The sequence below is a fragment of the Acomys minous genome, assembly GCF_964271855.1.
Source record: "Acomys minous genome assembly, chromosome: 11".
Taxonomy (NCBI): Eukaryota; Metazoa; Chordata; class Mammalia; order Rodentia; family Muridae; genus Acomys; species Acomys minous.
The window spans coordinates 91616845-91639747 of NC_140492.1; the positions used below are offsets into that span (position 1 = coordinate 91616845).

The window sequence follows — 22903 nt, forward strand, 5'->3', positions numbered from 1 at the left end:
CTGCTCTGTCTGCTCAGCAACCTGCCCTTCCACGCCCCTCTCATATCTGTTTTACTCCAGCTCGCCCTACAGGGACCTTCACTGATTCCATAAGCCATGGGCTCCGTGTTTTCTTCAGAACGTCGAAATCATTTTTGTCACTGTGAACCCATCTAAACAAGCTCTGGTTTTTCCCTTTACACCTCGTGGAAACCGGGACGGTGGCTGTTTTGCATTCCCAGCAACCTGGAGAGATGCTGGCATAGCACAGGTGTTCAATACGCATTAGTTAAAGATAAGACAGGATGGACACTGGTGCTACTTATCAACAGCCATAGAATACATGGATTAATAATCACTCAGCTACTCTGCTTCCAAATTTCCCCAGGAAAATCAGTAATGTCTCTTACGTGTTTCCGTTGTCATTGAAAGTATGAAGGACAATGAAAATCTAAGAGCCAGAATAATCTGGTCCTTTTAATTCCATATCATCTGACTGGCACACTTGTAAAATGAAGAAAAGACAATGTATAACCTTGTACAACCTTATGTTGACCTCTCACATCATTCTTTTCTTTTTTTTTTTTTTATTGGTTCCTACACGTGCATAGCAGAAGGTACGGCTGTTGCGGTCCACCCTCGGTGATGCTCTGTGAGAGCCTTCTCGGCTTCATCTACCCAACTCGTTCCTATAGTTCCTATTTTATGTGGTCACAACCCACTCTAGCCATCATTTGAATCTTTGTAGACTTGAATTTCCTCGTTTAAAGATGGAACCAATGGTAGTGCTCACCTCCCGTGATTGACATGGTCTATTAAGTGAGAAATGCTTTGTAGGCGCTGTTATCTGTTGTTGACTCGCCCTGGTCCCACATACTGTCTAGCACTGTGTTCTCTAAACGTCATAGTCACCTGGAAAATGCAGCGCAGCTCTCCGTCCGTTTGTTTGTTGCTTGAGGCAGGGTTTCTCCGTGTAGCCTCGGCTGTCCTGGACTGGCTTTGTAGACCAGGCTGGCCTCGAACTCACAGAGATCTGTCACACCCCCCCCCCCCGCCCCCGACACACACTCCCCAACTCCCAGTGCTGGGATTACAGGTGTGTGGCCAGCTCTCCATCCTTATTGGTTACTAAAATTTAGTTATTTCCATCACTTAAAGTTGGCAAATCCCATTGGTGTACACAATCACCATCACACATATCAATAAGAGCATTTGAGCTCGACAGCCTGTTCCCTTCACGAACTGTGTGTCTGGGCACTCCTTTATCAGTGTTTTACGGAATGGTTTCTCAAAAACATTCGTCACTTTTCTGGAAATGTCAGTCCTAAAGAGATGATCATAGAATGGATCTGTAAGGACCACTGAGTAGACTGGTAAAAAGATTTCTCCTCAACTCCTGGAAATCAGCCGAGCGTAATTCCTGTCTGTTCCACTGACTTAAGCAGAGTCCACCCGAGTGTGTCTAGAGTTGACACTTTCATATCCCTGTCTTTTTGATGAACTGCTTTTTTAAAAAAATTTACTTAATTTATTCAGATTTCATCTAAATTGTTATCTCATCCCTTGTATCCTCCCGTTCCTCCCTCCCTCCCTCTCACTTTCACCCTATTCCCTGTCCCCATGTCTGTGACCGAGGGGGACCTCCTCCCCCACTATATGGTCATAGGCTTTCAAGTCTCGTCTTGGTAGCCTGCTTATTCTTTCTCTGAGTGCTGCCAGGCCTCTCCACCAAATGGAAGTGGTCACATATGGGGCACCAGAGTTCACGTCTGAGTCAGTCCATTGATGAGCTGCTTTATAACTAACAAGCCCCTTCCCCGCCCACTACTCTCACACATACTTCCAGATGGTTAATTTCTCACTTCTCTTTACCTGAGATGATCAGTTAGTACTTATATTGTAATCCATTACATGCAAACGAACAACAATTTAGCTTAATTCACTGTCATCTTTTCATAATGTGCATCAGCTGTGAAGTCTTCAAGTTTAAGGATGAAGCTAAAAGTTCTTTAAAGAGCCACTGAGCCAAGCAAGGTAATGCACATCTAAAAACCCAGCACCCAAGAGGCCAAGGCTGGGGGCAGAGCTGAGGATCAAGGGCCAGAGGCTAGCCTGGGCTACAAAGTGAGTCTCTGTCCAACCTAGTCTATGTAGAAAGACTAAAAAAAAAAAAAAAAAGTCAATGAAAATCCGTTTGGATTTTAACTGAATTCTTCTCAAAAACAAAGTTGGCGGAAACACACATTAAAATTCATTTCCACATAGCATAAACTCTGGTATTTTATGTTATACCAGTATAACCACTTAGATTATTATAAAACCAATAATCTAAACAATTCTGGACAAACTAAGCGCAGATACAGACCAGGGAAAATGTCCAGTGCCTTTTCACCCTTGCTCCTCCCCTTAGTGACACTCTCCCTCTACAACATTGTCACACAGAGGACTTGGTGTCAGTTTGGTAATAATAAATGGCAAACGCTGTCTGCCTGCCTCCTGTGTGCCCTTTATATCCCATGACCCCAGGGACACTCCTGTGTAATGTGGGAGGTGATCTCAGGGGCTCCAGGTTGTTCCATGCTCCTAGTCATTAGTGAATTAAATATAGTCCGCTGCTGGGTTGGATGAGGCAGTGGATACAGCTTTGATGTTTATTTATAAGATAAAAGAAGGATGATGCTTGATAATAATGCAGAAATATTTAGAGTCATCAAAAAGGTGCAAAATTGTTGCTTACAGTCGCCAGATTTCCTGAGTATTGGTTTTAAAAATTCAAGTTAGAGATTCATTCCTCAGTTAAAATTCAGAGAAAGTAGAGTAATCATCACACCACAGAGACAACTTACAGAAAAAAAAGGCCTGCTGTTAAACACAGATCATTCTGAAAGTGTGGGCTCCCTGGCACTGTAGTGAGTGAGGGCATGTGTTACTAAGAAATGCACTTCTGTTTATGTCTTTTTCCTTTTGCTAAAACTATAGTCACAGCTACTAACATGACATACTTTGACCTGTTTTTTCGAAGCTGAAAAGCATGCCGGGATGTCCTGCGTCACAGCCTCCCTGGATGACGTTCTGTTTGAGGACACAGCCAGGTGAGTGGGGTTGCCCTTTTCCCTTGCTGTGCATTTACTGGTTCATTTGCAGCAGCTGTTTATGGCCCCTTATTCACTTGGAGTCAAGGATCATATTTCTTAGAAAACAAGAAGCATTAAATAAGTTTTTTTTTTTAAACCACCCTGGTATTCACTTGTAGCCACTGTTTTCAGTACAAATCTAGTGTTGGTTTTATTAAGTAACTCTCAGCTTATGATGCATTGGAGTGTCAGGCAAGGCTGCGTCCAAGCATTCATCCTTAATGGCCCTTTTTTCCTACTTGAAAATGATAATAATAAGTCTCTCTGTGCTGGTGCGGTGCAAACACTAACTCACGTGTGCAAACACAGTAACTGTAAAGGAACATTTTGTGTGTCGAGAGTGCTTTGTTCTTTTCAATAAGCGAAGAGTAAAAAGTTATATCTGAACCCTGTTTATCCTTTGATGTGAAGGCTGTCAGCCAAGGCAAACCTGTCTGCCTTTCTCAGCAGGAGACCCAGCTGGAGCAAAAGTAAGGCGTGATTTTTACATATGAGATGAACTAACAAGGTGGCTGCTGCCTTGGGCGAAGACGTTCGCTGCCTACGGCTGCCAAGCAGACAAGGTTAATGTAGGTTTAGCCATCAGAGATCTGAGAAGAATAAATCACAGCAGGAAGTATAATCCCAGTGGCCTCTGTATCAGTTAAAATGATAGAGACGTACTCACTACCTTGCTGGTTTCGTCACCAGGCTCCTGTGGTGACGATGGCTTCGTTGGGGGGGGCAGAGGTCCCAGGGCAGCATCAGTCTCTGGCCATCCAGCCCAGAAGACCTGAAAGGCTTCCCTGTGGAGGTGGGACTTGGGGGACTGACCTACTTTATCTAGGCAAAGTGGGGCAATCAGCTGGGGGGGGGGGCGGTGTCCTGGCAACAGGAGAGGCTTTGGGACAGTTTCACCCAGTGGTTTGTGTCACCACAATCCAGGTGTAGCTGCTGAGCCCCTTCATCTTCTCTGGAGACCTTGAGGTCACCACTGGGAATTGGGATCCGTCATAGTAAGCTTTTTCCATTAAACATTTTAAATGCTGTATTTATCGGATCTCTGACAAGTTTGAGGACCATTATCTATTAAGTATACCTGAACTAAACAAACTTTGCTTGTTTTTAGTTACTTGCTTTAGGCTTAACTTTGAAAAATATATACAGAAGGCTAAATAAAGCTTGTCCTTGAAAATGAATTACGTTTGTACTTAACATGATTACAAGCATAGTTTTGAAACGTATTAAAGAATTTGATCATTCATAAGATGACTGCACATTGATTTGCATGTCCCAATTATCCTTAATAGTTTCTAAGAAGTTAGCAGCTTTAATAAGATTAGGATTTTACAGTTTTATACTTGTTAATTTTTAGCCTTAAAATTATAATTTTTGAATTGAAGCTCTTATAGTGTCAAAATACAACTTTAAATAATAAATGTAGCCCATAGAGAGACTGGGAACTTTATAAAGCCATAAATATAACAGATGGGGGGGGGGATTGGAAGCCTTGTTCTATTTTATTCTTTAATAGTACACCACTACAGAATATTACAACTTCATATATGACTTAGTTTATCCAAATAGTTAAAGTTTAACAAAGTTAGCAAAGAAAGAGAGGCTAGACATAAATCTTTACATCAATTATTGTTAATCTGAGTAGGCCTGAGAAATTAATAAACTTTATTTGTCAAATATATTTTACTTATCATACATATGTTGTTTTTATTTAAAAATTTCAGGACAAAAAAAATCATAAAAAAATCTATCCTAATCCAAAATGTCTTGGGAACCTGTTACTCCTCAGTCTAAAAAGTAGGCAACCAGAGCCAATTTCAAGTTACATATAAGCATGCAATAACAAATTAAGATTACCTATGTATAGACCTTTAATTATTAACCTTCTTGTTACAAGTTTAAAGATAACTTTTTGGCCTGTAATTGTACAGGTTTTCTCTGCTCCCACCCCCCATATCCTCTCAATGGTCTTACAGATCCTGAGAGAAAGAAAGTTTCATTGTAGCAGGAGTTCTGAACATCCATGACCTTGAATGAAGGAACAATTTTTGTAATGAAGAGCCAAGAAAGTGAGAGAAGTCAAGAGTTAAACATCTATAATCTCATTTATCCATTCTAATCTTCACATAAATTCTTCTTTTAAAATCTGAAATAACATGAGACATAACAGTAATAAATAAATGTACCATTATTTATAATACATTTTTTCCTATGGGGTATTTGATAATATCTGGAGCCTTAAGGTATGTACACCAGCTGTTCCACTGTTGCTTAGTTGGGCCCCATCCTTAGTCTTACTTTTTAGCCTGTATACCCTAGTTTCTCCAGAAAATACTGAGGACTTCTTGCAACTAGGACCTAATTGCATACAAGCAGTTGGAAGGCGTAACTAGATTCTTAGGTGAAGGTCCAATGACCTTGCTTAGCTCCTTCTTTGAAGGAATATTAACTATTAACAAGTCTGGCTCTGACTATTTTAAGCAAGCCTATCTAGAGTTATTATTAAGAGATTTAGACAGAAGATTTTATTTTTATAACCACTTTATGTGTGTCTACTGATGGAGGCAGGCATAGTGAGAAGCTTAATAAATATCCTTTATTTTTCAATGTCATTGGATTGTAGAATAATATGCATATCTGTAACCTAGAGCCATTGAACAGAAAACTGTAACAACAAGACATCTACAGAGACTCAGAAAATGTTGGCATCAGGTTGTTTTTGTTTTGCTTTCTTCATGGATTTTGTTTTACAGATTTTTTTTCACCATATCAATAAGCTTACAAATCTTAAGGCACAGAAACTTTATATTTTAGCTGTTGTTTTGTCTTTTTGTCCTAGAGTCTGATGGCCTTTTGATTTAGGAAAGAGATTTTGGAGGAAATTTTTAAGCAACTATGCTTGGGTTGGAATCGGACAATCATTACCTTACTCCAGAACCAGCTTTTTAATATGATGGAGCAGCATAAAACAATATTTTAATATTAGCCATACCCAAAGGACACCTAATCCCTATAAATCCAAATCCAATGATCAGAGGGGGAGACCAGAGCAAGCAGAGTACAAAGAAGACTTAGAAACAGGAAATTCTGGGTGCAGGCCTGCTGCAGCAATGCAGGGAGCAGCAGGCACTTGGTGGTGCCTACCAGGACTGCACACCAGGGCTGCCTTCATCACCCCAGCCCAGCTGTGGGGGGGAGTGGCCACAGCCAGAGCTCCATGGCCAGAGACAGGAGCTAGCTGGGAGATAAAGCTCATAGGGAACAAAAGCAACATTTTTTTTTCACTTTTTTTATTGATTCATTCATATTACATCTCAATAGTTATCCCATCCCTTTTATCCTCCCATTCCTCCCTCCCTTCTGCTTTCCTCCTACTCCCCTCCCCTATGTCTGTGACTGAGGGGGACCTCCTCCCCCTGTATATGCTCATAGGGTAGCAAGTCTCTTCTTGGTAGCCTGCTATCCTTCCTCTGAGTGCCACCAGGGCCCTCCTCAAGGGGACGTGGACAAATATGGGGCACCAGTGTTCGTGTGAAAGTCAGTCCCCACTCTCCACTCAACTGTGAGGAATGTCCTGTCCATTGGCTAGATCTGGGTCAGGGTTCAATGTTTACTGCATGTATATTCCTTGGCTTGTGCCATAGTTTGAGCAGGACCCCCGGGGCCCAGATCTGCCCATCATAATGTTCTTTTTGTAGGTTTCTAGGACCCTCTGGGTCCTTCTATTTCCCCATTCTCCCATGCTTCTCTCACCTAGAGTCCCAATAGGATGTCCTCCCCTCTGACCCACTTTCTTGGTAAGTGAAGACTTTAATGGGACATGCCCCTTGGGCTAGTGTCCAGATATAAGTGAATATATACCATTTGACTCTTTCTGCTTCTGGGTTAACTCACTCATTATGACCATTTCTAGTTCTTTGGAAGCAGAGCAAGGGGAAAGGATGTCAAACAGGAAGGCACAGAAGAGTGTCTGGTGTCGTTATAGGGCTTAAATAGCAGGCTTCAGCTTCAGCGAGGGGAGGGGCCGAGATGGAGCAAGCTAGATGAGCAAGCTCCCTGGCAGAGCTGGCAGAGAGGCAGCCAGGAGCAGTCTGCCTCTCAAAAATCCTGAAAATGTAGCATGCAGCTCCTGGCGATTTGGCCGTGTTCCGTTCAGCCCTCATCTCTGCAAAAAAAAAAAAAACAAAAAAAAACTTGAAAACAAACATCCAACAGACAACTGAGGACATCAGAAAAAGGCAGTAAAACAACACAATCGGGAAAACAAAACAAAACAAAACAAAACAAAACAAAACAAAAAAACAGACAAACTCAGGCATGGTAGCCACCTTCCCTCCCACAACAAAACTAGAAGGATAGTAGGGGATCCCTGTACCGCAGAGATGGGGTTTTTCATCTCATCAGATCTCACCTATGTCTCTTCAAATATCCGGACTCCAAAACAAATCACAACAACTCACTGTTGACTCCGAGCTTCAGAAGCACGCTGGCTGGCAAGTCTTACTTTCATTTTGCAAGTTTTGCACAGTTGCAGTCTGGGATTCCCAGACTATCAAGTCCACTTTAGACTTATTCCCTTGCGAGCCTATCCCAGACCCCTGGCCCCGAGTCTGAGGGTCTCCCAGGGACCTCACTGGGGCCTCCAAATGTTAATGGTGTTTGTGAGCCCTGGGAAAGGACCGTAGACTCAATACAGTTATAATTACAAGAGTTATTGATTAGCTGCTAGCAAGCTGAACGGTCTCTGAGCCCGATTTGAGATTGTCATGAAGGAGAAATGTCAGGGACAACTTTTAAAAGGGAAAGCCATGCCTTCAGTATCTACGCAAACAAGTGAAACTGTTCTGTTCTGCCGGGTTGAGTGATTAAGGCAAGTAAAAGCAATCCTTGGGTATCTGCATTATCAAGTCACAGAAACAAACAAACAAAAGAATCTGTCATACCATAACACGTAGAATAGAAACTGTTCATTGTTGGGGGTGGGGCACTGAGTCCTGGTTACTGGGAACTTATGTCCGGAGGACTGGAGTCAGAGACAAACGGCTGGAAGGTGCCAAGATAGGTGCCTAGCATGAAATTAAGCTGCTTTAGCTATAAAAATATGCTTCTGCAGCCCTCATGGAAGAACAATTCAAGTCAGACAATAAGATAAGAAGGAACAGTATGGGGCGTCGCAAGAACCCACGGCCGACCTGTGAGGATAATCCGCTCACAACATCTCCTCCCATCAAGACCCTTTGTGGCCTGTCCCATGTGTCTTATTCCGAAGCTAATTCTAGTCACAACTTGTAAATAATTCAGTAAATACTCATGAATACCAACGTTCCTTTTAAAAACATGACACAGCCACAATCCCTGTATTTGAAATTACTCAAAGGACCCTCGTCCAGATAGTTAGGCTATCGTGGTCAATTGCTTTCTGCTTTAAGATTGCATTTTATTTTCATTGCATCTGGTTTAGCATGTATAACGTTTACAAGCAATGGGTTCCAATGTGGAACATACATTTCACTCTGGCACACTTAGTTTCTATCACACCTCTCCAAGGCTTCCTCCTTTTCTTACATATCTACCTTTTTCTCTGATGATTACCCTTTACATTAAAATATGAGTGAGCATGTATTCATATTCTTTAAAAAATAAATTCCAATATATTATGCCACGTTCTCCTCCTTTTCCATATAAGAGTCAGACCATAAAACCAATTGAGCAGTGCGTACAGCCGTTCATCATTTTAACAGGTATTTTGGTATTCATTGTAGAGATTCCTATTCGATTGGTCCTCGTCAGTAAGCTCTGAATTGCTTTTGCCGTCACAGATAACACTCCAGTCTATGGATTTCCGTGGTGCATGTTTATACTTTTGCTAGGGTATTTTGGGAATAGATCCCTAAAAGCAGAACAGGTTGGTCAAAATGCAATTGCATGGGCCATTCTATTCAACATTACCTAAGTCCATTCTGAAGCATTTTGCATGATTTTTTTTATCACTTTCTAAATTAGTTAAATTAATCTAAACATTAAGAAAAGCATACTGAAATACTGATTTGTTCAGATTTCCAATGCAAGAATTACTTGCTTAGAAATATCTAGCTATGTACATATGTAAATTACTTCCTTTACTTGTAGTTTTTCTGCCTGGATTGTTACAGATTATAAGAGATGTAATATATAGGGCCTCAAGATATACACAAAGCATTGAGTAGATAGCACCACTCTTCCAGGAAAACCAATTGATGATGCCTTGTAAACTGTCCTTAATGTATCGAAAGAAGCCTTTGCTGTGGTTAAAATAGAACTCATTGCTGTTCTTCCTAGGAGCCCACGTAAGACCATGTTTCCAGGGCTTTGGGCTCAGATAAGAGCGGGGTTTGAACCCTGGCCCGGCCGGTTGCCGGCTCATATCACCGTTTAAGCCCAGTTCCAGTTGACAGTGAAATGAGAACCGTCGATTTAACCAAACAGTTATTGCTCGCTGAGTGCCATGCTGTTCGCTACTGTTCAAAGCACTTGGCGTGCTGCCTGGTTTACGCAAGCATTCATAAAGCATTCATGCTGTCACTGGTGGGGACACCCCGAGGAACAGCTCTTTACTTAAAGGCAAAGGTTTCTGTTGTCAGTGAATTGTCCAGTCATCCCTTTCTGTTTCTCTGGACTTGGTGTGTCACTATACCTGTGCCCCAAAGAAAAACTTGCCTTACTGAACTCAGCAGCCCTGAATCATTCACTGTACCTTAGCCCAACACCATCTTTAGTCAAAACTCAGCGAGGGGTATGAACGAGAAAGGCCAGTGATTCTTTTAAGAAAGTCAAATATGCAAATAAACTAGAACGGAAAGAAGAGACTTCAGAGGGAGAAAGAAACGTTAAGTATTTTCATTGCCTGAGAAGAATCAGGAAAGCAGAGGGGTTGAATACTGAGAGAGGAAAGAGCTGGCATCACAGCCTGGCAGGTCACAAGGCGATGGGGTAGGGTAGAGCATGCGAATACAAGAACATAGAGGGAGCTGTGACAAAGCGGTTCAGATGGACTCAGGAGGGATGGAGGGGCCCGGGGGGCGGTGATGAGCTTCCCTTGAGCAGCTCTTAACTCCCACTAAGACGAAGGGACCAGTGACTGAAAGACTTGACCTCAGAGATCCCATAGCAGTGGGGAGTAGGTGGGACTGAGGACCAGCTCTTGAGGGCCCGTGTCTACCTAGAAAAGTGACCGATGGCCTGGGTTTTTTGTTTGTTTGTTTCTGTATGTTTGCTGGTCTGTTTGTTTATTAACTAATGTTTTAAAGTAAACATTAGTAGCACAGTGTGTGCTTGTCTGGATTTCCTATGGGGGAACAGCGGCAACACACAAGAAGTATCTTATTGCAGGTAGGGCCACCTGTACACACTGTCCTTGCGAGAGCTCTTTTCTGATTAAATAGGGGGAGACTGCTGACCTTATAAGCATGATCCGAATGCTTAACATCTGTCCTGAAGGCCTGCCTTTGCTATTAGCTTTAACGTGAGTTTTTGATAACTGGGTATTATCAGCAAGTTAGGGCAGAATTGCTTTACGCCACGTGTGTCTACTAAATCTCATGAAATGTGCTATCATTGCTGACACCTTCCTTTCTTTCCAAAAACAGAATTGGGCACATCATCACCATCAGAGCAAAAGTCACGAGAGCATTCAGCACAAGCATGGAGGTGAGTGGCGGCATTCTCTTAGGTCTGCCTGTGGGAGCTCATGCCCTTATTGCTTTCAGAGCACAAAGGAGGATGCTGAGAGCAATGCATACAGCTGATAAGGGTCCCGAATTTCAGAAAGCCCTTAAATCTGTTGTCAGAGACACAATTGAAAACTAAGGGGTTGGTGTTTCCCCCATTCAATCCTGCCTGCCAAGTTCAAGTTCACTGTGACGTCATATACTATAGATAGGTACACACAAAGTTAACATGCAAGAGAAAAGGGCATTCTTCTTGTGTTTTGCAAACTATAGGTTCTATTTCTTACTTGTTTTTACAATATTATTACTCAAACTCTGTGTCTCCATCCTCTTACCGTCCCTCCCCTTGCAATGAAAACTAGTCCATAAAAGGTAATAGGTACCTCTTGTAAATTCAAGTGTCCTTGGGCTCCGTGGATGTCTTATGGGTGGCGAGGACGGCACAGAGAGAACACAGAAGACTCCTAGCCCTGTGAGCGAGTTGAAACGATCCACCCTATAGTGCTCTAGGGCGGGGCAGTTTCCTCAGAAGTCATTCTCATCTGGCTTTATGAGATTCATGCTGTGCATGCTCAGGTTGGTATGAACCCAAAGAGACAAGGAGATTCCTGCCCAACAGACTGCAGACCCCTGGATCTGTTCAAGTTCTGCTTCTTCAACTCAGTGGAACTGGGGTTCGTTCCCCTTATGGTTGTCTAGGAGTTACATTCAGGATGCCAGGAAATAATATGTTCCTTTTATTTGTTTTCCTGTCCTGAGCGATCAGAGCCCTAGTCACCCGTTTCTCCTATGTGGAAATAGTTGCCTCCTATGCTTATCTAGTTACCAACTTTTTTTTTCCCACAGAGTGTAACTCAGTTTTACCTCCTTTTCCTTAACCCAGTGAATTCCCCACACTTTGTCTCTGAGACCCTTGCTCATCACACACACCTCAGCCAACTGTCCTGGTAGTGGGCTGTGTCTGAACTTCACCACTCCAGAGTTGTAGCTGTGCTCTTCTTGTTTGATGTGTTATTTTATCTTTCCTTGTCTATGTCTCTAACATGAAAATTCATGTATGTGAGGGTTGTTTATAGAGGTGAGGAATACTTGGTTTATATGTGATTCACTGTGATCCAGTTATGATTTAACATGCAAATACAGTTTCTGTTGTAAATCGTTTAAATGACTTTAAGTGAGTCATGGATTATTGATTATTTTTGCACATGGTGTTCCTGGTGAGGGCGTAGAAATACATACACTTTATCATTCATTACTCATTGGTCAACTGAGATGCCCCAGGTTGCCTGTGTTTCTCAGAAGATAACATTATTTATCTGGCTTAGATATGAGGAGTGAGTTTATTAGACTAAATCTAGGACCTTTTTTTCCCCCCTGTAGAGTGCAAGTTTGCAGAGCTAGCTCCTTTTACCCAGAGGCAGAGCATCCTACAGCAGCATCCTCACAAAATGCCCCAGTCACTTGCTAACTGCTAAGGAAGAAAATAAACCAAGGAAACCAAGCCACAGCTAACATAACAGTTCTTCCCCTGCTATCATGGGGTTAAAAAAAAACCCTCATGACTAAAGGTTAAAATAGTGATAGTTCCTCTCTCTGGTAGGCTGTCTTGTTATTGAGAGGGAATTCACCAGTAGTATAACTTTAAAATGCTTATTGCAGCAAGACACACTTTTAAGAATTAGAATGCAGAACTTCAAATGCACCTGATAAATTTATAATGTATGTAAACATTGATGTGCATCTCATATACATTTAGAAAACACACATACAATATTATACTATGTATGTGTGTAATGTTACATTGTGTATATGTAATATAACATGTGTAACTGGAAGAAAATTGATCTAAAAATTAATAAGTATTTCCTCTGGCTAATGGATTCAATATAATGTATTCTAGGTAGCAAGGTCCCACATATTTTTTCCTGGTAAATATGTGTATACCTACAGTCAAAAGAGTTTCACTGGCCATCATGTATAGATCATCACTGAGATGGTAGTATCACTTAAAGATAAACTAAAATGCTGATGTCATTTTAAAACTGGAAGGCAAGCTTGGAGAAGTGTGTGACTGAATTCAGCATGTTGCAGTTAAATCTGTTATCTAGATGACTGACAGCTTGTTTTTCTTTCTTTCAGATCAGCATCAAGGTCATAGTACAGGACAAGTTCACTGGCTCCGAGAAGCTCCTCTGCGTGGCTTTCTCTACGTTTGTAGCTAAACCAGTTGGAAAAGAAAAGGTACATTTTCTACGTGAAAAGATACCTTCTTGAAGCCAGATCCATAGGAATCCCTGCTTCAGAATTATTTTTTTCTTACTGTAAGACTCACTTACCCACGATTTCTTATTCATTGGTATTTATTGGTATTATTCTGTGGTGACATCATAGAATCAAACAGAGAGATTGTCTGTCAGGAACACCTTAAAGGGAAAAAAAATACCAAATTTATGAAAGAGGAAAAACATGGTTTTAAATTATCTGGAAGTCATATCTACTTCTCAAAAATATTGCTTACTGGGTTAGTTCTGTTTTTGGTTATGGAATTCAAAATGAAGTTGAACTGTATATATATATATATATATATATATATATATATATATATATATATATATTTTTTTTTTTTTTTTTTTTTTTTTTAAGCAGGAAAAATCTGGCAAGGAGTTGAAAGTCATGGTCCAATCATTTTTTTTAGACCTTCAGGAAAGTAGCAAAGTTGCTGACTTAGTAAAGTTTAAAAATAAACCTTAGGGCATCTGGGCTGAAAACACCCTTGAAAGAAATACTGTGTCCTCATACACTGCCTAACTCCCGGCCAGCCAGAACTCAGATCTACAGCAATATAGGATGTCACGACTTCTTTTTCTTGATTCTACTTAGGGAGAGGGTATGTAAGGGAAATCAGCACATTTGAAAGATGTAACAATTCAAATTAAAATGTTGACTACTTCATTCAGGAACCATCAAACAACAGCCAAAGTGGCTTCTCTTGCCCGTGGCAGGGTCTACTGCTTACTCCTCCCTCATCTTCCTCTGCCAACACAGCTGGGGCAAAGCCATGCTCCCACTGCAGCCAGCACAGGTGGCCACTGACCATGTTCCACAGCTACTCCAAACCTAGGCTGATAGCACATCTGGGCTAGACTAGCACCATGCTTGGTGGCAGGTGGCCCCACAGAATGTTGTCACCTGGAGTGATTTCCCTCCTATAGCCCTCACATTAAACGTGCTGCAGGCAAATCCCTGTTGCCGAAGGGCGCTCCTTTCCAAACTGAAGTGGACATCTGCTAATTATGTCATCTAAAAAAAAAAAAATGAAATGACAGCTTTCTGGTCATAAATTGGACCTAGTAAATCTTTGACCAAGCATCATTGAGACCCAAGGATCATGAAAATCTAAGCAATAAGATAGGCTTTTGCAATGTTTAGCTTCTTATTGACTCTCTCAAAAATCTTTAAACTCTTCAGAATAAGACTGTTATGTGGCCTGACACAGAGTTCCCACACTTGACAGCATGGTAGGACAGAGTATACATCACCACCCATTGCTTTATTTGGAAGAAGAGGCCATCTTTTACCCCTCCTGTCTCAGACTTCTTATTCTGGATTTAGGAACGAGTGGAAGAGGCACACAATGGAACATCTCCCACCCCTCTCCACAGAGACAAGAACTGGCTTCCAAGCGCCATTCTGGGGAGCCAGCTTCCTTATGGTGCTACTGTGACTGACTACTTCAGTCAACATAAACTGTAAAGCACCTAGTCCAGGTCAACTCAATCCTCCAGTTGGCACTTTCTCATCCTGTAGCACATCGTTTGGAGAGGCGCATGAAAGGCTGTGGTTTGGGTTGAACTGAGAAATTCCAGGACCTCTGCCCACAGTGAGTTCATCCCAGGATGAACCTGGCAATGATTAACTAGATTTGGTTCAACAGTCGAACAGCCCAAGTAATTAGAAGGCCTCACAAGACTGGGCTTTGTGGAAGGCAGTGACACAGCAAGAGAAGGATGCCACCCTCAGCCACCCTCAAAGGGCTTCACCTTCCAGGCAGCACTGGCTCACAAGTTCATTTTCAGGCACACATAAGGTACTCTGTGGGATACGAACCAACATGATGGATGCAAGGGTCTTCTTTGCTTGGGGAACAAAGGTTCATGTTTTCCAGGTCACCTAAATGTATTCTGCTGACCATGCAGCCAAAATGGGACAATGCGAAGAGTCACTGTTAATCTATGCATTCCTGACAGGTGACATAGGCCAGCTCAGGGAGCTTTGGACTTTAAACAGCACGTTAAGAGTCACTAGATTTTTTTTCACTCTTATCTGGGTAAAGGGTCAAGTTCAGACTGCAGGCATCCTGGAGCTGCCAAGACCTTTCTACCCAGGGTCAGTGCATGCATACCTGTGGGGGAGCTGGAGCCTGGACACTCTTGCATTCAGGGTCTCTGCAGGGCAGCTGAAGTGGTGCGCTGACATATTGATTCTTTGTTTGCCTATTAGACACTGTTTTGATGAAGTCCCCAAATTGGAGATATCTATTGGTACAAGACAGTTTTCTCTAGAATCCCTTTATTACCTGCCCTTGATGTCTCCATTTTGCAAAAGACAGGTAAAATTATGAATTAAAAAGTCAGTGGAATTACAATCCCACACCTCATTCACTGATTTCATATTTTATAGAATTGTATATTCTGTAATTGCACTGAAAATTATAAAATGAGAAAAAATAAGTAAGGATGGCTTTCAAATGAAAAATAAGAATGACCATTTTGATCTTCTGATAGAAAACATTTCATGGAAACACCGATAGTCCATTTACTTGAATTAAAAAAAAAATGGTATGCCATCTGCTTTTGCAAAATTTACATTGGGCCTCTTGTATTCTAAGGAGGCCGAGAATGACAGAACTCTTTTCCTCTAGGTCCTCTTAAAATCTGTCGTGCTTCAAACAGAGCAAGAGCGCGTAGAGCACGACCTGGCATCGGAGAGAAGGAAAGTCCGGTTACAGCACGAGAACACGTTCAACAGCATTATGAAGGAAAGCGGCCGCCTCCATGGTGAGTACATCTACACACAGGAAGTCTCTATGGCGCTGGCTCGATGGTAAGTCTACATACAGGAAGTTTCTATGGCGCTGGCTCGATGGTAAGTCTATACACAGGAAGTCTCTATGGCACTGATGCAGGAAGGGGGCTTTCTTACAGCACATCTAATCACAACGCAACTTGGATAACGCTACGTCTGTTTTTCGGACAGAGCAAGGAAGTATAGAAAAAAAGGACTGGCTATTCAGAGTATACACAGTGGCCTAGGCTTCTAGGCTGGAATTTCTCTGGAGGAGAAAGTGGGGAACAAGAAATGAGGTCTTGGTGGTTATTAGTGAGCAAGCCCTTGGGAGCACGGCGGAATGAAGGCGTGGTGACCATGGCACATTGATATGGAACCTCACAGGTTTCTCATCTAGGACTTCATAGGAGCCATATGCATTCTCAGTAGAGAAGGAGACTCTAAGCAGGAAGAAGCCTGCCTCTGCCTCCCAAGTGCTGGCATTAAAGGCGTGCACCACCATGCCCGGCTCCTACACGCCTTTCAATGAAGAACTTTTAACTTAACTCTATCATATCAGTTTGTTTTTCATTTTGGAAATATTACTACCACAGAACTTAGAAGCATGATTTTTTTTTAAATTAAAGAACGAACAATGGATTCTGCTATTTCAGGATATGAAAGGGCGTGAGGTCTGTCTACTCCCTGCCTTAGGTCTCAGGCTGTTCCTAGTCAGGACACAAATCCTAAAGGAAGATAGACAGATCGTCCTTACTAAGCTGAGGGATCTATATGTAACGTCAGACTGCTTACGCTGTCCTCACGCTCTGAGGGTGCAGTAGTAACACTGAGGAGCGCACAACGGAAATGGGTATTGTTTGAATATTGGCAAGGTTGATTCCAGCTTCCATATTTTCATAAGAAAAGCGAAAAAGATGAGATTAGGTTTTGTAAAAGGAAGGTTGGAATGTATTATGGTTCCATTGAATCACTCCAGGTGGGACAGGATTACAGCTTGAGCTATTTTAATTGCAATTTGTCAATACAAAAATCAGATCTTCAGAGTGTTGCCCCAGTCGATCCTTTCTGGATGTGAAGGATGAAAACAAGAGCTGGAATATAATGAACCGGAATTCAGGTCAAAGTTCCTGATCTAAAAAAAAAGAAAATACAAAACAAATGTGAACACCGTGCCCAAGCAAGGTGATGAAACAATATATTAAAAACATTCATTGGACAACAATTGAACTTGGTCGCTTGGATTGCAGAATGAGATCTGTTTACTAGACCTAGGGCTAGTCAGGTCTGTGACCCTGACTTGTTCTCTGGACCTGCAGTAGCTCTATTTTTTTCCCATTGATTAGCAATTATCTATAAGAAGACACACTTTCATGTAAAAATACGTATCCTCAGTGTACTATTGTGTTCATGGCATAGCTGACGCCTGTGTGCTTTTAAGCTGACCAAGGGGAGATTCCCCCCGTTCTCCTTGTGTATATGCCCATGTGTCTTCGTGGGAAATGAGTGACTTTTTCTATACCTGCCCCTCAGAAAAATATCCTGCTTATTTTACAATATTTCTCAGAATCTATAACCCTCTGTTAATTTTTTTTGTTTTGTAATTATTTTATAATCATTTAAAAATTGTATGTGTGCAGGGTAGGGCATTTAAAAGCGTGAGAAGATGTACAGTTTGATGTAAGTAATTCCTCCCACTTGTACCTATAGCCACGCGCTGGCTCTGTTAATACAACAGTTAAATAGTTAGGCACTTAGATTTTTATCACTTTATAATGTGACTTATAGGTATCTTAAGTAAACAAAGTTTAATGTTTTCTTTTGAATAGAAAGATCCATGTGGACAAGCAATATTAAACCGAAAATAGCTCAGTCACCACTAACTCATCATGTTTTTAGAATCTCATCTAATAAAATCAAAGTTGTAATCAGAGAGCAGGGTCTGGTGATGTGCACCTGAATCTCAGATACTCTCCATGCTGATGCAAAAAGATCGCTTGAACTCAGGAGTTCTGAGCCAGCCTGTACAGCATAACAAGATCCATTCCAAAAAAAGAAAAAAAAATCATTAGAAAACTGGGAATAAATAGAAGTTAAAGAGGGTAAGATTTTATGTGTCTTTAAAAATCACCCAGAAAACAAACCAGTTTTGCTTATAGCAATGTGGGAGAGTTTGCATGCAGGTCCATCTCAGCCCTCAGATAAGGAGCGAAAGCAGAAAGGTCAATGTTGCCTTGAGAATACCAAAGAAGCAGAGAGAGGCTGTGCTAACCTGGCATTGGCTCTGGGACTCGAAAGTACCCAAAGCCTCAGACTGTGCCAAGAACCAGGCACTTGTCTTAGGTGGAACGGTGAACCAGGAAATCGTGGAAGCTGCAATCACCCCCAAGGACACTCCATGAATCCACTTACAAAAGCCCCCCAACATCCCCCTGTGGCCCCCCAAACCTCACCTCCCATGCCGCATCCCCACATCTCCTCAAGCCCCTTAAGAGAACACAGACGTAGTGTCTTTCTGTCTTAGCATCAGCCCTGGGTGGCACAGGAGAATCATTCCCTTTTAGAATCCAGACCCAAGTTTCTCTTCCTGCAGACTTGGTCCTGGGTAGCAGCAGATCGTGTGAGCTTTAGTGTGTCGTGTGTGGTATTCTAGCCCCACGACGGTCAGCGACAGCATGTAAAAATCCACTGTGAAGAAGAGTCACCAATCCAACTTCAGGGATTTCTACAGATAACTTCCAGGCAATAGGACTCCTGATAAAAATATCACAAGAGACTGAAAGCAATAAGACCCAACAATCTAGAAGTGACCCCAGAGCCACAGAGTCTGAAAGGGGTCCACTAAGAACATTTCATAGAAGAAGATGATGTAACAAGAAGGAATATGAGGGGCTTGGAGTGCAGCCGGGCGTTTGAGTGCTTGCCTGTCAGATGTGAAGCCTTGGAGTTGATGCACAGCTCCATTACTTAATTATTCACTCAACAAATCTTTGTTCGTGCAGGTATTTCAAAAATCAGCCCAGCCAATCATTGTGCATGCATGCACATGCAGGTGCGCACACACAAACATATGCACATATAGTTTTATTTGTGTGTGTACATATGTGTATGCAGGTGCGCACACACAAACATATGCACATTTGGTTTTATTTGTGTGTGTACATATGTGTATGCAGGTGTGCATGTGACTATGTGCACAGAGAGGTCAGTAGCAATGCTTTCTCAATCACTCGCCATCTTAGTTTTTTTTTTTTTTAGACAGGGTCTCTTACTGAACCAGGAGCTCACCAGTTCCAGGCTCAGCTAGATTAGCTTAATGGCAGGCCCCAGGGACTTTCCTGTCTCTTTCTCCTTGGTCCAGGGGTTGTGAGGTTACAATAGAGCACCAGCTTTAATCTGTGGGTTCTAAGGGATCAACTCAGGTCCTTCAGTTTGTTCAGCAAGCGCTTCCAGCCTTCGTTACCACGTGTTTTTGTAGAAGGAAGGCATCTCTGTGAAAGAGGTCACCGATATGAGCCAAGAAGGATGGAAGTTAAGTGAGAGGGACATGGTCAGAGGGGGGGGGGATGGGGTGCAACAGACAGAAGAGACATGTGGAAATGCCCTGACTTTGAAGACAATTTTCTTCACGGTAACTGATAAAAGCCCAAAGTGCACAACAAAGAGGGGGAGACCTGGTTGGGGAGGCTGAGAGTCACACAGGCTGGACCAGGACAGACAGCTTGTGGGTCACAGGAAGCATTTGAGACTACATCTAGAACAACGCAAGCTGATGCTACGTTTCTAGCAAATGACGGAAATGATCCACAGAAGGAAGAGGGAAATAGAAGAAGTAGCTCATCAGTTAGCCATGAACCGGAAAATCCCCTTAAGAAGTAGAGTGAAAGGTGCCTAGAGCCATGCTCTGGTCAACTAAAAGCGACTGCTCTGGGAGCAGCCATTTCCCATGAACAACAGCTAGCTTTGTATGACCACCCTGCCTGCTGAGCTCTGCTAGGCCAGCGGCCTGTATGTAACCGGTGTATGTGCGATACTGGGAGATGCCGGCAGCATGACCAAATGCATGGTGCTGTTCTGCGCCCAGAGCAAATGGTTTCTCCATTGTGGGGAGCAAACACAAACCTGTCTGTAAATGAAAGGCCTGATTCGTAAGAAGCAGAGGACACAAGGACAGGCAGTGGCACATGTGTCTTTTCTGCTGTGACCTCACCTGGGAGGCCACATTCCCGTGCTACCGGTGCCACACACTGACAGAGACCCCTCTGACTTTAGACTTCTTTGGTTTAGAGGCCTGATTGAGGTTTAACTGACATATTATAGATGGTCCATATATTTAAAGCACAGGACTTGAGTTTGTGCAGCTTGACCCAGAACGCCGGAAGTAGATGCTTTTCAGTTGAAGACCACTTTGCAGAACCCACTCACATCCTTGATGTAAGGTTTTAAGGACAGTGCCATCTTTCTGAAAGTGCCAGAGTTGTGGTTGTGGCCTGGAAGGGCAAGTCCAGCGAAGGGCCACTGGCTGACTCCAGTGTCTCTGCTGTCACCTCACAGATCCCGTTTGTAATGAAGAAGGAACAGCCACCACGAAGGCCACCTCTGTTCAGAGCATTGAACTTGTCCTCCCGCCCCATGCAAACCATCATGGAAATACGTTTGGCGGACAGATTATGGCATGGATGGAGACCGTGGCAACCATTTCTGCAAGGTTCTCAGTGTTGGCCCCGGGGGATGGAGGTGGTGGGCGTAGGAAAAGTGGCTTGAGGTGCTTCTCCTTTTTAAAACTACACAAAACCTGTGGATGTCTATTTTATAGCCTTTCTCACTTTGTGCAGCAATCCAGGCATTTTTTTTTTCCTCTGAAGGAAAAAATTGGGCTTTTGATCTGTGGATCTAGTCAGTGAACAGGGAAGCTGAGGAATAAGTAGGGCCAGCATTGGTTGTCATCCCTTGTGCACTACCCCAAACCCCAAATCACAGTGTCCTGGGACCTTTGTCAGGGTGACTATGACACTCAGTGACAACCAAAGCATTCGCTTGCTTTTGGAGGGACGTCCATAGAGGACACGACCAATGACAAGGAACCACCATCTTCAAGAAACACACAGTTTGTTGCCCGAAATGCCTGCACACTAGTCCTCTTGAGTCAAAGGGGTTGTCTACTTAGAACACAGGCCGCTTGCTCCTCCCATGAAGCCATTCAACACATCAGGTGTTGAAAAACTATGGAGGGCGCTCATCTCCTCTGTCCTCTTCCCCTTGTTGCCTTAGCCGCCTGTGTCACGGGCATCCCTTTCTCAAGTCCGTGGATATGTTTAAGTTCCGGGGACCATCCACAGTCGGAGACCGCCTTGTCTTCAGTGCCATAGTCAACAACACATTTCAGAACAGGTAATGTGTGCCGCGTGCGCCAACCCAGAGCCATACGCAAGCCCTGCTCTCACATCCTCAGGAGGACAGTGGGACAGTGTAGGAACTGTCTCACAATACTCTCTAATTATTTTTTAAACTTCTCCCCTGTCCGTGGACACACACTTCAGTCTTCTGTTCTGCGTGTGGTCTCTTCATAGTCAGGAAAGTGTAATGAATTGTTTTGTCCCTCAGGGTGTGGAGACATCCAGCTGGTATCTGCTGTCCTAACACAGTTTCTAGTTTTCCCTCTCAGAATCCATAACCTGACTTCCTTATGACCACATCCTAATTATTTTTATTATCTTCTCTACACAGTGAAAGATTTCATATAGTATTTGTTCTCTTTTAGATGTAAGATAAAGGGGGCGTGTCTCTGTTTTCTGCCAAATTTCAGCTCTTCATTCTTTTAAATCATAGAACTATTAAGGAAGAAAGCATGTTTTGAGCACAATTTAACTTGCCTTCCCCATGAACTAACTCTGTCAATGAATGTGTGTTCATACAAAGTCCCACTTGGGAAGGAAAATGGAAACCTACACTCCTACAGTGCCCTCCCTCCAAGTGGATTTTTAGCAGCTGCACAGCTTTGCTGACATAAGGAAAAAAGACCAGAGCCCTTGTCCTCCTGTTGCCTGGTGGGAGGGAGGCTGGCCAGGCCCTGGTCCTCCTTGCCCACCTGGCCTGCATCCCCCTTGCAGTGTGGAAGTTGGAGTGCGTGTTGAGGCCTTTGACTGTCAGGAGTGGGCCGAGGGTCGAGGCCGCCATATCAACAGCGCTTTTCTCATTTACAATGCTGTTGATGACCAGGAGGAACTCATCACCTTCCCCAGAATCCAACCCATTTCAAAGGTCAGTTGTCACCATGTGAGCTTCAGTGATCAGCCCTGTGGGCACAGAGCCCCATGCAGCCCACCCCTGGCAACCATCTTCACCGGCTTTTGAAAGAGGCTTGCTCTCTTCTGTGCCTATGTACAATGGGCCCATCTCTTTTCTTTTCTCCCCACACCACTCTGGGGATTGGCTGTGATGGTGAAAGCCCCAGGCACCCATCTCTAACAGCCAGATGACACTTTCTATGTCTTGCTTCTGCATCTGCTGTCGTGCCTGGACATCCTGGGCATCCTGTCCTTGATGCTGCACCATATTCATGGAAACCTGTCTTTTTCATGCCAGAATCAACTCAGTGCTAGTGCTCACCCCCTCTAAAAACCCTCACGTGAAAGAAATCTGTGTGATTCTAACAGCAGAAATGAAAATACTCTCCTCTTTGAAAAGGAAATGAAAATATTGTCAAAGTCATTTAGCAGCTCAGACCTCGCGAGGAAAGTGTCAGGGAGACATGGAGATGCAGTTAGTCTAGGGGAAGGAGACTGAAGGATCTTAGTGCTAAAATATTAGCGATTGATTGGCTGTACTCTTTTTTATTTTTATTTTTTAAGGATGATTTTCGACGCTATCAGGGAGCCATTGCACGAAGGAGAATTCGCCTAGGCAGGTAAAGGACACACAGTGCAAGGATTTTATGGGCTTTTCTCCATTTGACAAGCCCCGTTACAAAGAGCCACTGCCTGGGGTCTCTGTTCCCACATAATGGGAAATGAAAGGGCCTCA

At 43.0% G+C, this 22903-nt stretch overlaps 1 protein-coding gene and 1 long non-coding RNA gene across 2 annotated transcripts in view; one reads left to right on the top strand and one right to left on the bottom strand.

Moving 5' to 3' along the window:
- Window positions 1-22903, top strand: part of ACOT12 (acyl-CoA thioesterase 12) — a 40245-nt gene that overhangs the window by 4938 nt on the left and 12404 nt on the right. Inside the window, exons 2-9 of the mRNA XM_084801650.1 lie at window positions 3002-3071; window positions 10736-10796; window positions 12956-13057; window positions 15738-15873; window positions 20435-20588; window positions 21152-21271; window positions 21991-22141; window positions 22732-22787. Coding sequence (XP_084657776.1) covers window positions 3002-3071; window positions 10736-10796; window positions 12956-13057; window positions 15738-15873; window positions 20435-20588; window positions 21152-21271; window positions 21991-22141; window positions 22732-22787 — 850 coding nt within the window. The remainder of the gene's footprint in view (window positions 1-3001; window positions 3072-10735; window positions 10797-12955; window positions 13058-15737; window positions 15874-20434; window positions 20589-21151; window positions 21272-21990; window positions 22142-22731; window positions 22788-22903) is intronic.
- On the bottom strand, window positions 6496-15724 carry LOC311608963. The gene is made up of 3 exons (XR_014783203.1): window positions 15397-15724; window positions 13153-13239; window positions 6496-7275 (listed from the first exon to the last, which is right to left on the bottom strand). It is a non-coding gene; the product is annotated as an uncharacterized lncRNA (long non-coding RNA).